At 42.4% G+C, this 15,147-nt stretch overlaps 3 protein-coding genes across 3 annotated transcripts in view; 2 read left to right on the top strand and 1 right to left on the bottom strand.

The window, feature by feature from the left end:
• Positions 1 to 7,554: 7,554 nt before the first annotated feature.
• LOC131676139 (uncharacterized) lies at positions 7,555 to 8,259 on the bottom strand. Its single transcript, XM_058955261.1, has one exon. It carries the CDS (start codon positions 8,257 to 8,259, stop codon positions 7,555 to 7,557), a length of 705 nt encoding a protein of 234 aa, XP_058811244.1.
• Positions 8,260 to 8,450: 191 nt separating this feature from the next.
• On the top strand, positions 8,451 to 8,891 carry LOC131676140 (uncharacterized). Its single transcript, XM_058955262.1, has one exon. The coding sequence runs from the start codon at positions 8,451 to 8,453 to the stop codon at positions 8,889 to 8,891; it is 441 nt and encodes a 146-aa protein (XP_058811245.1).
• A 2,307-nt stretch (positions 8,892 to 11,198) lies between these two features.
• The window catches only part of LOC131686478 (ras-related protein Rab-27A-like), a 36,948-nt gene continuing 32,999 nt past the window's right edge, over positions 11,199 to 15,147 (top strand). Inside the window, exon 1 of the mRNA XM_058970551.1 lies at positions 11,199 to 11,617. The gene's annotated coding sequence lies outside the window, so the exon portion shown is untranslated. The remainder of the gene's footprint in view (positions 11,618 to 15,147) is intronic.

Raw genomic sequence — 15,147 nt, forward strand, 5'->3', positions numbered from 1 at the left:
GTATTAAATAAGACCGAAAGAGATCTTTAATTGGAAAAAAATCAGGTTTTCTTTTCTTTTCTTCTTTTCGTGTCCTTATCAGCCCACTTTTGTTGTTGTTGTTTTATTTACGTCACTTAACGCCGCAATACGGGTCATTCTTGACGGTGATGTTGAGAGAGAATTATGTTTTGACATTAAAAATGTCTTACTCCACTATCTGGGGCTAGGTGTCATTCTAAAATCTAAACTATCTCCCATGTAACGAAACTATGTAAGGTTTGCACGCTTATAACTCCGATATTACTAGATGGATTTTAATCATTCATACACCAACCGATTCAGAAACACCTAACTTAAATATTGGTAACAATTTAATATCTCCCCAATAAAAGTAGACTTTTAAAAATTGGTAAAATTAAAAAGTTCATGCAGATTTCTCAGACACAGCCGTCATTAGAGGATAGGTTAGTGGCTCAATCACAAACGAAAAGTCATAAATAGAAGCAACGCATGTCCGTTTAAATCAGTTGTTGCTCTTATCCCATATGATGAGCAACATCGTCTCCGGGTGATGCAATAAGCGCTATCGATTTTCGGCAACGTTGGCATTCGCACACACTCGCACCTAAGTGACTTAACCATATACGGTTAGTTTATAAATAGAGGTGACGCGTACCCGTTTGAATCAGTTTTTCTTCTTATGTCGAACGGGTAAGATCATGGCTGCAGCGTCTAGGCACTACACTAAGCGGTAGACGCTATGCATTTTCGGCAGCGGTGGCCGTGTGCGGATTTTTCGGGTACCAGCACGGTGTCACAGAATGATTTGCAAAGTGGGTGGGTGGGGTGGTTTGGATTTAATTCAATACGGTGTGTGCTGCTTAAGAGTGTTGCGTTTGAAAAAAAATATATTTATTTTTATGCAGCGTGTGCGTTGTAACTTGTTAATCCATGTTTACGGCGCTTTGTAGCTGCGTAGGGTAAAGAGCCTATTGGTTTTCATGTTTCATATTTCGGTTATATGTTTTTTATGAGTAAGGCATCTGACAACGTGCTTCTGTAGTTATTGCACTGTTCAGCAGCGTAGTATTTTATATAGGAGAGTACACTCAGGTTTTTTACGCGGATTTTGAAATTTACGCGGTTTTCATTAACGCGTTTTTTTAAATTTTACGCGGTTTTCATTTACACGGCCTGTATCCCCTGCGTGAAAAATCTGAGTGTAATTGCATCGGAAACAATCACATTCCCAGCAGAACTTTTTGTTTTCTAATTTCAAATACTTTTGTTTCGTACTGCACACAACGGAAAATTTTAAAACAGAACTTACCGTCCCAGCAGCAGTTTAAGCGGGTGTTCTTTTTCGATTTAAATTCAAGCCATGTCTTAAGCGTTACTGGACTTAAAATTGTTTTCCCAGTTTATCCAGTCAGAATATCTGTCCTACCCTATGTATTTAAAACACAGTTCTAATTGCGTTTTAAAGTATACAACAAATAGAACGGTTAGGTATACAATTTTAATTTTAAAATAAATCTGTTTTAAATTTTGAAACAAACCGCTGTACTGAAGATAAATTATGTCAGTCCTATTACCACATAAAACGCCTATATAACATAAAACGCTGCAGAATTGGTTTAATTATATAATGTTTACACTACAGAGTTATAACACGTTTTAATAATTAGCAACAAGAAAAATGTCACCAAGATAGCATAAAAACCCGTTTTAACTGGTAGTGCGAACGTTGTATAACAATGTAATTTATCAAATAATTTCATTTGTTCAATCACTAATCGATCAAGAACTACTTAATCTTAAGATTGTTTACTTAAGCTCATTAGTACATTATTGAAAATTAAAATGGAAAATGAAATTTCATATTTCATGGAGAATCTGTATATTTCCGTTGGCGGGCGTGGGCTTCATCATCACAGCTCTCAATATGGAACTTTTCTTTTGAATATATTTTCTGGACAGACCAGCCTATTTTTACTAGATGGATCAGCCAAATAATGCCAATCACCTAGTGAGATACTTGATTAATTAATAGATTACCGTTAAAAGACCTTCAATAAATTATGTTTTGACGGGGAGGGTATATAGCAAATTGTAACATATGAAAACAGGCGAGTGAACAAGAGCGTGAGTCGATATGTGTGATAGATAAAATTCATTTGCACGCTCTTGAAAAAGCTACATTTTTAATGTCACCGTGGTCGTGTCCTGTACACAACCCTTTCATTTTTTACAATAGTCCCTATTTTTAGTTTTTATCGTAAAGACCTGCAGCTTTTATGGAGAGTAGCATTTTTTCTTCCTCGACTGGGTCATTGCCCAGTGCCGTTGCAATGTTTGGATCTATTTTTATTTCTTTACCGAGGTCTTCGTAGATTTCACAGGATGCGATTATGTGTTCCACTGTAATATGAACTCTGCAAGCTTCACATAGAGGTCTCGTTGCTGCTGAGACGCAGTGAGGGTGTGTATATTTTGTGTGCCCTACCCTCAACCGGGAGAGTGTACGCTGCTCTCTTCGTTCTGCTCGGTCCATCTACTTGCTTGTTTGCATTTTGATTTTCCTCAGTGGCGACGTTCTTTCGTTATTCTATTTTCGTGTTAGTTCTTCCTTTAACTCGTTCGCTATTTTTCTTTTTGCGTCTTGTGCTGGAGTTCCCACCTGGGTCATCTTACCAGCGCGACCTAGGTTGGCGAGTCTATAGCGGCCCTTACACGTTCAATATTTTTGTCAATACTAGAGAGTATTGGCAAAAGTATTGTAAGTGTAATGGAAAAAAAATTATTGACGATGTGGATTCCAAACGGGACTGAAATATTGTAACAATATCGTCAATACTGGTATTGACAAAAATATTGAACGTGTAAGGGCCGCTTATCAGCTTCGTTATTTCCAGTGACAGTGTGCTGGCTGAGTCCGAAAGTATGAGCATCGGGAGGTGTGGCTCCGCGTAGTTTTTAATAGCGTAATATATGGCATATGCTTCAGCCGAGAATACTGACAGATGGTCCGGTAATCGGTCCGCAGTATTGTATCCCGACCCACTTATACCGAAACCAACTCGGTCTAGTGCTTTGGATCCACCCGTAAAAACTTTTCGGTGGTTTGGGAATTTTTCTTGCAAGGTTCTACCCACTATTGCAGCTACCTTCCTGTGTTCTTCCTCTGCTTTGATGGCGTGTTTTATGGTCCAGTCGACTTTAATCGGGGGCAGATTCCATTTCCGGTCCATCACCCTATAGCGCTCAGCAATACGTGGGAGCTCGTGACAATTATGTTCCGTAAGATTTTTGTTGGCCTGTTCCTTTATGTACACATCATCGTCGCCACCGAAGGTCTTCTCAAGAAAAGAAATCGCTGCATTTGCAATTTTCTGTGTGACTAATGAATCGAAGGAGGGAACTCCTGCTTCGATACATGCGGCCAGGGCTGGGGTTCCTGGAAGCAATCCAGATACAGTTCTGATGGTTTGGTTGTATACCGGACCTAGTCGGAGTATCATACGGTCGGTAGTTCGGCAGGTTAGCTCGATTCCGTACATCAGCTTGCTTGTGATGATCGCATTGCTAATCCTTAGTGCCGTGCTACGGTTATTCGAGGGATTCCTTCTGGTGATGGTACGGACGAGTCGTGTTCTCTTCTGTGAATCCTTATGTATCATCTTATAGTGTGCTTCAAAGGTAGCCCGTCTATCAATAACCACTCCTAGAATTTTTAGTTCTTTTTTGTAAGGAATCTCTACTCCTCGGGGTTACTGTTACGGGGTTTCCCCAGGGGTGGTGATGGTGGTTGCAAACATGAGAAATGGCAAATTTTTCGGCAAACATGGAGAAGCCAGCATTGTCCGCCCACCTGGCAACTGTCCTAATTGCAGCTTGAATTTTCCTACGGATGACTTTGGGCGATTTTCCTGCGACCAGTAGGACAATGTCGTCAGCAAAAACAAATATGTAAACTCCTACAGGTAAAGTTTGCGAAAACTCCGTTCATTACTATCAGAAACAAGATGACAGCTAGCACAGAACCTTGGGGGACTCCGGTATCTTCTGTCATAATTCTGGATTTTTGGTTACCTACTATTACTCGGAATGTCCGTTTCTGTAGGAAACCCTGCAAAAAGCTTGTTAGGTTCCCGCCTATTCCCCAGTCTAGAAGCTGCTTGATAACTCCTGGTCTCCATACTCTATTGTATGCCTCAGCGAGGTCAAGTGCTGCAATATCTATATGGAGCCCTTCCTTTAAAGAATCGTCGATTACTTGTCCCAGCGTCGCCATGTAGGTGCTAGTTCCTCTACCTTTCAGAAAAGCGTGCTGCCTCTCATCTAATAAACCACGGTCGTGCAAAACGGTCATGAGACGTTTTGAAGCCATTCTCTCCATGACTTTGCTAATGCAGTTTGTTAGTGCTATGGGTCGGTAGTTCTTGGGTTCTGATAGGCTACTACACTGTTTGGGAATCGGTACCACCAGACTCTCTCGCCATCCTGTGGGAAAAATTCTACTAGACCAGATGTTATTCATGGCGTCCAGTAAAGCCAGTTTTCCTTTTAATGGGAGCCGCTTCAGTAGTGGGTAGGATATTTCGTCAGGCCCTGCTGATTTGCCTTTCGATGCGTCAAGGGCGATCAACAACTCGCTAATGTCAAACGGCCGATTGTACTCTGCATCGGGTTCAAGTTCTGGGGTCAGGCTGTCGATCAAAGGGCAGTTACTAACATATCGAGAGCGGATGAATTGTTCATTGTATCTATCCATTGACGAAATCTCTTTGAAGTATACAGTAGAGTGGGACATGGTTATATGAAAAAAATAAAATTTGGCTCCGAGTAACTTTTTGGGTCTCATTTAGCTCCCAGAACAACTCTGCAAATTTTTAGCTCGATCGGTGAAACTATATTTTTGCGCCCACGGTTTAAAGTTTACATGGGATTTCGTATGGGAAAATTGTCTTTTGCAAATTAATTCTTCCAAGAGTTGCCCGTTATCTCCTAAAAATAAACAGATGTCTGATTTTTATAGGAAATTTATCAAGGAAACAAAGTCTAGAAGACTGCAAACCGATCTGATGCTTGTGGAAAAAGTTATTAAGCAAAAACCGATTGATGCCCTGAAGATTGATGAAAATTTCAGTTTTCATAGCATCACTGCTTCTGACGGTCTAATTATATACAAAATTTTTAACTTTCTCTTATTATGTAAAAAGAAGCCTCAATTTATCCCTCAAAACCTTGCGAAGTGACCAAATATTATAGATAAACGATTTAGATACGTTAAGAGAGGATTAAAACAAAATTGCGTATAATTGGACAACCAACAGCAGTGGTGCTAGAAAAAATGAATATTTTTTCAATCGTCAGAGCATCAATCGGTTTCTGCTTAATAACTTTTTACTCAAGCATCAGATCGTTTCGTGGTTTTCGAGACTTTGTTTCTTTGTAAAATTTCCTATACAAACCACATAACGATTTATTTTTAGGAAGTAATGGGCGGCTCCTGGAGGAATTATTTTGTAAAAGTTGACTTTCCCATACAAAATCCCATGTAAACTTTAAACAGTGGGCGCAAAAATATAGTTTCACCGATCGGGCTGAGAATTTGTACAGTTGTTCTAGGACCCAAATGGTACCTAAAAAGTTGTTCGGAGCTGGAATCTATTTTTTGTCCCACCCTAGTATACAGCCAGTGCATTGGTTACATGTATTGGATCTCGAGACACGGTAGTACCATCATTGATCGCCATGCCATTTACTCTGCTTTTTCCACTAAGAGCATTAACCCTGCGCCACATTTCAGCAGCGGGTGTGTTTCCGTTGATTCCCTCAATAAATGATTCCCACGATTTGGCTTTAGCTTTTCGGACGCTCTTTCGACTGTTGTTCCTAGCTTTTTGAAATCTGATTTTCGCTTCTTCTTTTTCCGGATGATCGGTAGGAAGCCGTTTATATTTTCGTAGAGCTTTTCGGCGAGTTTTGATGGCTACTTTGACGTCATCACACCACGAATGTACAGCCTTGGCTTTTGGTATGGAGCTGGATCGAGGGACACTGATGTGTGCTGCATTCCAGATCAGTTGAGTTATTTCTTCTGGGGAGTATATTATATTGGAGTCAGTTGAGTCTATGATCGCTCTCTCGTACTGTTCCCAGTTTGTCTCGTCAAATCGCCATCGAGGTGGTGATGGGTGCTTGTTCACTGCATCGAATATCGATCGGGTAGTGATCACTCCCATGGAGGTCGGTTAAAATGGTCCAATGAAGATGTTGGAGAATTTCACTGCTGGCTGCTGAGATATCAATGTGGGACTCGATCTTGCCCCTCAAGAAAGTCGGGCTTCCGTCATTCATCACTACCATATCTGTGTTTTCAAATGGTGCCATTACTTCGGCACCTTTCTTATCTGTGCTGGACGGCCCCAGGCATAGTGGTGCGCGTTGACATCACCGAGGATTATCGTTGGTCGTTGTAGTTGGCCTAGCAGTTCATCCAGTTTCTTCTGCAAACCCTGATGCTTTGTATTTTGCAAGTAGATTGATACGACGGTCACTGGTATCGGGGCCTGCAATCTCACTGCGACAGCAAGAAGCTCTGTGTTAAGGTTGACCACCGTATGTGGAACCGACGAATGCACGGCGACTGCTGCGTTTTGATAATGGTGTACTCCTGAATTTGTAAGCCTTGCAAAATCGTTTCAAGAAGGTCCGGGGGTGATCGATGTACTTCCTGTAACGCCAGGATAAGTGGAGGATTGCTACCGATGAGCAGTTCGAGTTCGGCAAGGTTGTTGAGTAGTCCATTTATGTTCCATTGTAAGGCTATTCTGGTATGTCTCTCCATGTCGGGGTTTTCTGTTAAAGAATATAAGGACGAGGAAGAAGTACGATCAAAACAGAAGGAGTTGTTACTTGCCTGTGGTGTGAGGCAACCCGTATCAGCAGCCGGCGGAAGCTTATCAGACGAATCTGGAACATTTCCGATCGGGGCCGATACGGGAGGCGGAGCTCCTTCTGAGCTGTTTACAGGAGATGATCTTTCAGCGTCCATTGGGTTATTCAGATTCCGTCGATCGTTGCCAGTTGTCATTACCGGGTTAACTTTTACGTTTGTTTTTGATGTACTTATTTTAATTTCTTTTTGCGCACGGGTCGCGGTGATCGCTTATTTGTCTCGACAGCTGGGATAGTCTTCGCGGTTTCTTCATCGGATATGTCCAAAAGGATTTCGGTGCTGCTCATGTCGTTTTGTTCGTCCGCTGCTTCGACTCGTTCAGGGCTTGTGTTCGGAGTTTGTGTCCTTCTCTTTTTTGTTATCTTGTTTGATGTGTCCATTGCTTGCATGTTAGCTTGTTCTTTTATGAATTTCTCGTGAAGCTGTTGGTTCCCCTGTTTTAGTTCCAACACCGATTTTTGTAGTTCTATTATGACATCTCTCATTTTGGTTTGGTTTTCGCGTATTCTGTGGTTGTCTTTGACAAGGGATTCTTGTTGTACTTTTAGCTGTGTTTTCAGTTTGGTGTTTTCGTCCCGGAGCTGGGCAATCAGTGCATTTTCATTATCTTACTTGATGGTGCTTGTCGATTCCTTGACAATATTTGCGAACGAGGTGAGGGCGTTTCTAGCATTGTAGTTTTTTCTGGCTTCGTTGAATGAGATTCCTTGCTCCACTTTGATTCGCATTATTTCTTTCTCGATCTTGTACGCGGGGCAGTCTCTACTGGATGCGGAATGAGGGCCCTCGCAATTTCGACAGTAGGCTGGTTCGATACATCGTTCACCTTCTGCAACGTGCGCAGATTTAGAGCAGTTTGGGCAAACTTCTTTGCTTTTGCACCGAGTTTTGGAGTGCCCATACTGAAGGCATTGGAAGCAGACCATTGGTGCCGGGTAAAATATTCGCGTTGGGATTCGAATCGGTCCAACGAAAAGGTGCTCCGGAATGGTCGTTCCGAAGATAGTCAATTTAAGGGTATTTGTTTTTTCCCGACCCCCATCGAGTGTCGGACGAGTTATTCGGTGTACCTCGGTAACTTTACGTCCTTTCCATTCGGCCAGTAGATCTTCCTCAGACATGTGAATGAGATCGAATGAGCTTACGACGCATTTGCAGGTGTTTAATGTTCGGTGGTAATTGATCTCTACTGGGGTACCGTCCAGCAATTTTTTGAGTGCTAGCAGTGTTTGTACTTGCTTTTGATTACGAACATCAAGGACGTAGCGGGAGCAGCGGTCCTCGGAGTGTGCGGATTCGTAGCCTCCAAACATAATATATTTAATTTACCTGCCGTCTGGCTTGGATCCAGCCATGGTTGGAGCCGTGTCTTGGCGATGTGAAATGTTTTCTAGGTCTAGAAGTGCAAAAGAAGAACAGCGTTTACAGTGAGTGTCTGAGTAATTATATAGACCAACTAGTAGAAAACACGGGACTCCGTGAAGCAAAGGTAGCCAAGACACCAATGGAACAAGGTTTCCTCCGTTACGAAGAGGACGGCAAACTGCTGGAAGATGCAACGAAGTTCAGAAGTGCGGTGGGTGCTCTAATGTATATCGCTGTATGTGCCCGGCCCGAGATTATGACGAGTGCTGCCATTCTTGGCCGCAAGTTTAGTGCTCCTTCTGAGACTGACTATATCGCAGAAAAGTGCGTTATTCGCTACCTGATAGGAACGCGTGATTGGAGACTGAATCTTGGTGGTGAGAATAGTGGTCTTATAGCCTACTCGGACAGCGATTGGGCAGGAGATACGCGAACCAGGAAGTCCACTACAGGTTTCGTAGTATTCTACTCAGGAGGAGCCCTCTCGTGGGCCAGTCGCCGACAGGACTGCGTTACTCTATCGACGCTAGAAGCAGAATACGTCGCCTTAACGGAAACATGCCAGGAGGTGATCTGGTAGCGACGACTGCTGGCCGATCTTGGTGATAAGCAGAGCGATGCAACCGTAGTAAACATCAAGATAATTAGGGGTACCTAAGTTTCGTGCAATCAGAGTGGTCTACCAAACGATCAAAACATATAGAAACAAAGCGACATTTCGTGAAGGATCTCTGTGAGCGTGGTGAAGTGGTGTTGCAGTATTGCTCGACTGAAGATATGAAGGCGGACATCCTCACGAAGCCCTTGGGAGGCATCAAGCATCATAACTTCACAAGACTACTTGGTTTGGTTGGCGATGGTCCGAGGGCCAATCAGTTGAGGAGGAGTGTTAGTAATCAGCAATGACTGTCCCCTCGTCTTTCACCGAACGTACAACCCACCCATCGTTTTGCCACTGGGTGATCTGTCAAACGTATGCATCCTGAAGGTGCGAAGAAAAGAATACCGTTACTGTTTCATTGTCGCTCGAATGTGCAAGAAGCACAAATAAATCGTTCTCGTTTTTTGTCAAACCGCGTGTTAATACTTTTCCAGCATTTCCGAAACTACCAGTTTTTCTGTAATAGCGCACTCTCCTACAGAAATGCGATTTTTTATTTTCGAAGTGGCAAATTATACGGATTTCTTTACTCACATGGATGATAAATGCCATGCAGGCATGATTTTTATTCGTGTACTGATCCTTTTGGCGTCCACTTATTTGAACCTGAGCTGAAAATAAAGAACATTCTTGTGTCTGTTAATTTAGTTTAAGAATAGTTCGTGATGAATCATGTAAGTAGGGGATTAGCCCACTACTCGGGTTCTTGTTTGCCCGGCGTACCCTTCTTTTCAGGGCGGCCTAGGTGCTCCTACCGGAATTTCGGATTTTCGTAACAACAAAAAAAGAGTAAACAAAACAAAATAAACTACTAAATTTACCGACTTTATTGTCCTCCAACTCTCCACTTCACTGCTGCTGCTGGTGATCTGCTACTGCTAGGCGGAAAGGCGGGCGGTTCCTCCAACCGACCGGGACTACAACGGCCGAGTTCTCCCGATTTCCGTTGGCTGCTCCGGCAGCGGTCCTTGTCGTTTAGCTAGGGAGGTGAGCTTGGCTCCTTTGTTGGAACCTCCCTAGCGACGTTGGCGAACTTTCGCCGGGACTTTTCACTCCTCGTGAATGGCCCAGGTAGACACCGCAGTGACCTACCTCAGGAGGAACCTTTGTCCGCCCTGCTTCGTTCTCCTTTGCAATTAACTGTGGAGGAGAGCTAGGCTCGTTCGACTGATCCTCCACAGTGAGAACGGCACTGGTGTCACTTGGGTCCTTTTTATTTAGCCGAAAAAGCGAGTAGCTCCTTAGCGATTAGATTCCCGTCTCGGCGACCCTACACCAGGACTTTTCGTATGCCCGGACCACACACCGATACACTGACGGATTTCACTTGCCGTCACACGCGCGCACTGAACTTTTGTTACGGTGGCGGGAAACTGTCCCGAAAAAAAGGAATAAATTTGGAACGTCTGTTCCTGGCTGTGGTCCGTCACTTTCTGACTATTTTACGATGGCCGCCTTCCTCACGACACGAAAAAACAAACACCAACACCAAAAGAGCCGTACCGCCGCATAGCTGTCATCGCTATCCAGCACACTTATTGCAACAAGAGGAGAGCGGTGGCCTATCTAAGCTCTATATTTTTTGTATACAAACATAAAACAAAAATTACTACACCTATCTGATTACACTAAACCGTTCACAAACGCGAAACTATATAAAAATTTACAAACTAAATGTGAACGGTATCGAACAACGGTGAGCATAACTTTAATGTAAACAATACACTCTACGGAGTGTATACGCAAAAAAGGGTATATTTCCACCCAGTGCTAAATTGTTACCCTGACGGGTTACAATCGTTGACAAATTCCCATTCAGGCTCACTGAGCAGTAATTTTAGAACTATAAAAATAAACTTATTTGTGTTCATCACATATGCAGCCGAAATATTATTGTCGAATGTTTTCACCTTTCTTTCTTTCTTTATATCGTATTTTGGATGTCTACTGGAAAAGCTTCGGATAGTAACGACCTAAAAAAGTTTAAGGATAACGATATTTTTTATAGTAAGCGTGCTTCGACACCGAAGGACGCTTGCTATAAAAAGTTTGCGCATCCATCTCTGAAGCTCCCACTCGTCCTTTGATCTGCGGGAAAGCTACCTCTTCAACACACATACACTTCAAAAGCGCAAGCCTTGTCAAGGCCAAATTTACTATAGCTGGCATACTTTCAGCTAGTTGTTGATAAAACCAGAACCACCAAGCAGCAGTAGCAGCTTATCAGTCAGTCAGTAGCAGTCGGGCTGCGATTCAGTACGGTCGTGAAAAAGTGGCTCTCGTCCCCAATCCATCGGAGCGCATCGGAAATCGCTTGTCGTGTTCGGTTCGGTTGCCCTTCCCTCGGTAGTAGTTTATTTCCAGAGCAGGAGCGGTGACACTATTGTAAACCACGTGGTTTTGTGCGGGCAGTGACGCATGTTTAAAAGCAACAGGTAAAGCCAGTCTCCCCCCCCCCCCCTAAAAAAGAGGATACTTTGTAGTGGTTTGCTGTTGGCTGATTTTCACTACATCAGGTTAATTTGTGGTGAGAAGCACAGCATCCTGGAAAGGTTGTCCTTGATTTCAGCGCGAGGAAGAGGTATACGGGATAGGAAAGTGAAATCGCATCTAACACCCAGCGCTGACGGGCTCCCTCTCTACAGGTAGGTGAAGGCGAGGTGAAGGACCGAAAACTAGGTAGAGTGGTTTGATGTTGCAGCGATGCGGGCGCTTTTGTGCTTGTTGTTTTTATGCTTACACGGCGTCTGCAAAGTGGAGATACATAACACTTTGTGTCGAGCTTGTCTGCTAGGGAAGAATGAGCGCTGGCAGATTATGCAAATTTAATTGGAAGTGATTAGAGGAATAATGGGACGGTGATGCGTGGATAAAAGTTTTCGCGAAGCATTAGCCGTGCAGATGTTGCTCATTTGTGAAAACTGGAAATTGCTAAAGTTGAGATTTGAAACCATCAGGTGTCAGAGTCAAGTGGAGTGATAAAATATTATACTGGAGGGAGGGGGATGTCTCCCGAGAAAAGGGCTACCTTGTTTGGATTCGCACTCAACCTGAAAAGTCATTCATCATTGCTCACTTTGATGAGGGACCAGCCAAGTATCAAAATATTGTTGAAGGCTCTCTTTTAGTCAGAGTTCAGTGAAATAGAAGATTTACACAACATATCTTCTGTGGAAAAATTCGCTGAATAGATTGACCAAATTTTTTTTGCTTAGAATTTTCGAAGAAAAAAAAAACGTTAGAAATTGATAGTTAATTTGTCGAAGAACAGATCCAGACAATTCTAGGGGAACCAGCAGGAAACAGCGAATTCCGGTGAATTTATGAAAGCTTTAAAACCGTACCGAGAAGGGGAAGAAAATGTAAAAATAATATAATATCATTTGGAGCACGCGATAGCGACAGTATTTGCATTTTGCCTAATGCTCGACCTCGGCAGGGATCTGAAATAATGTTTGTTTTGCTGGGGGTATTATGTTTCTTAATTAACATTACAGACAAAGGGACTACACTACATCATCTCGCAGAAACCGTTGGTTCAGTAACCTTCCAGATGCCAGGGAGCATTTGGTCGGGCTAGCCAAACTAGTGCGAAATCGCTTTCTTGCATCTTTCTGGAAAAACTGACAGGAAGTTTTCAAAACCCTGGCAGAATTCTTATAGAAATCCTGCACGAATCGAACAAAAAACTAACAGACAGGAATCGAGCTGTAATGCCTCACTGAGAACCCCAAAAATGGTTTCAAAATCGTCCAACACGGTCCCAACAATGGAAGCCTGTGGAACGGTTATTTGGACGTCTTCTAACGTTGGTCCAACGAATGTCCTTCATTTGACGATTTTGAAACTAATCGGTCTTAGCGGGTGGCCCTACATTTTTCGCAGAATTCCGACTCAAAGCGATACCCCCTAAGAACGGCTGATTTCAAAATCGTCTAATGAAGGACGTTCGTTGGACCAACGCTGGGCGATGTCCAAACAACCGTTCAACAGACCCATGTTGGACGGTTTTGAAACAATGTCTTAGGTTTCTCAGTGGGGACCAATACTTTTGCTCAAACTGTCAGATATGCAACATTATCCAAGCTGCAGCATGGTTCGGACTATTAGGCAGTTATTTATTTTTAGAGTCAAGCTTTAAAGATCCTACGAACACAATATGTTTTATTACGATTCGCGTGTTATTACGGTACTCAGTGCTATTTGCCTTTTACCGACACAAAATATTTGCCTAACCCCTCGGTTGCCAATGACACCTGAAGACGAAAAGGGAATCAGAGAGAAAAATTTAAAACTATACTTTCAATTAGTCTCTAAATTTATTTATTCAGTTCAATTCTAAAGACGAAATTCCTTAATATATCCGAAACAAGTTGAAATTGATTGGAACTAAACATGCTCGATTTCGCGTACAAAATCGTTAGTTCCGACTGCTAGCATCAGTACTATGCGGTATATATGCGGAGCAACATCACAGAACTATGCTATATTTTTCACAGAACTCTTCGAAAAATGTCACCACTCGGACCAGACCCAGTGTGAATGACGCGCTGCCTATCAACGCTGTCAGAGATGACATACAACATCAAAAGCTAATCGGTTTTTGTTCTCTCCCGATACGGCCGGTTGCCTAAGCCATTAGAAACTGTTGCCCGTCAAAAATGGTGCTAGCTTGTCGCCGCTGTCAGTCAGAGCCTGTCACATGTACAAGCTTTGATCTTTCATTTTTATAATGTTCACTTTACTATAGTAATTGGAGCGTTATGTACCGCTAAACATACAAATTATTAAATTTCATGAAATCAGATTAGAAATTGCGTCTTTGAAGCAGAGTTCTCGGAAATTTAAAGAATATACATTAATCCAATAAAATTTAATGTTTTTCCCAAGTGAAGAGCGCTGCTTTTAAAGCAAGAATCTGAGCTACTTTGAAAGTCAACAATAACACAGATAAAGTCTTCTTTAGAAGTATAACTCAAATAGTTACCAACGCGCAGTCAATCGTAGTAGGCTAGCCATAGAGCGACGAAGGAAAAGTTTTCAAAACTTTCTCGATTGAGGTAATGGACAAATCTTCCGATTGTCGCCTCCCGCTGTCCGCAAACAAGACCCTACCAACTGCTGATTTTTATCGGGTACAGTTTATTTCCCCCTCAATGTGAACATCACAATCATTCAATCCTTCTTCCCGTTCGCGAAACCGCTGCTCGACAAGGGCTTTTTCTTTCATCCTGGCTCTTCCATCCAATGATGGCATCGAAGCGAGACAGTGCGTAAAAAAGGGCGAAATGACACCGTGTTCTGAGTGTGTGTGTGTGTATGGGGGGGGGGAGCATATCCCGGGAGGCAGAAAAATATCCAGGTTGGAATGTTTCTTTTGCCTTCCGGGAACATGGACAACGGTGACCCTCCCCTCCGACTCCGAGGTATACCGTTTGGAGGTACGAACGAGAGGATGTGGCTTTTTACTGTGATGTTCCGCTGTCCATCGATCGAGTCGACCGAGAGCTTAGGTGGAAGTTATTAAATAGGGTCATTAGGCAATAAGTTGTTATGGATGAAATTTGTTCGTAGTTTTTAATTGGTATATTTGTTTTATCTAAAGATCCAAACATTTTTAGCCCTGGGGATGTAAGATTATAGCTCTTTTATACATCCAACGATCCATTTTGAGAATGCCTGAAGACTCATATAAAATAAGTCCCGCACAAAATATCCAAAATAAGATTTTTCATTTTGGCTTGCATTTAGTTTAAACAAAATATTTGAGTAAATCATAGGTAGTTATCAAAAAATAACATTAAACAATCTCAGCAACTTTCTGCTCTTTTCGGCAAAACATCTCTGTCAACTAAAGCGATGAATCAACTAGTCATTATCAGATTGCGCTGCAGATGCTAAACGGAAAGAAAAGTCGTACTTTTTATCTGTTAGAATCACGCACGTATTTGTCAAAATGATTAGAGACTGTACTCTATGACAAATTCCACTATTCTCGCGGCAATTTCACCAACAAAAACACAACATAAAAGAACTGCAGAATCATTTGTCCCTATTTCTAAAAAATCGGGCATCCAGCAGAAATTCGTCAGGATTCCGGTATCTATTTCTTTATTTTTCCATATTTTTATCATCTGCGGAAACAATTCTTCTTGAAAATATGATATGAAAAATT

This window comes from Topomyia yanbarensis, chromosome 1, assembly GCF_030247195.1.
Source record: "Topomyia yanbarensis strain Yona2022 chromosome 1, ASM3024719v1, whole genome shotgun sequence".
Classification (NCBI taxonomy): Eukaryota; Metazoa; Arthropoda; class Insecta; order Diptera; family Culicidae; genus Topomyia; species Topomyia yanbarensis.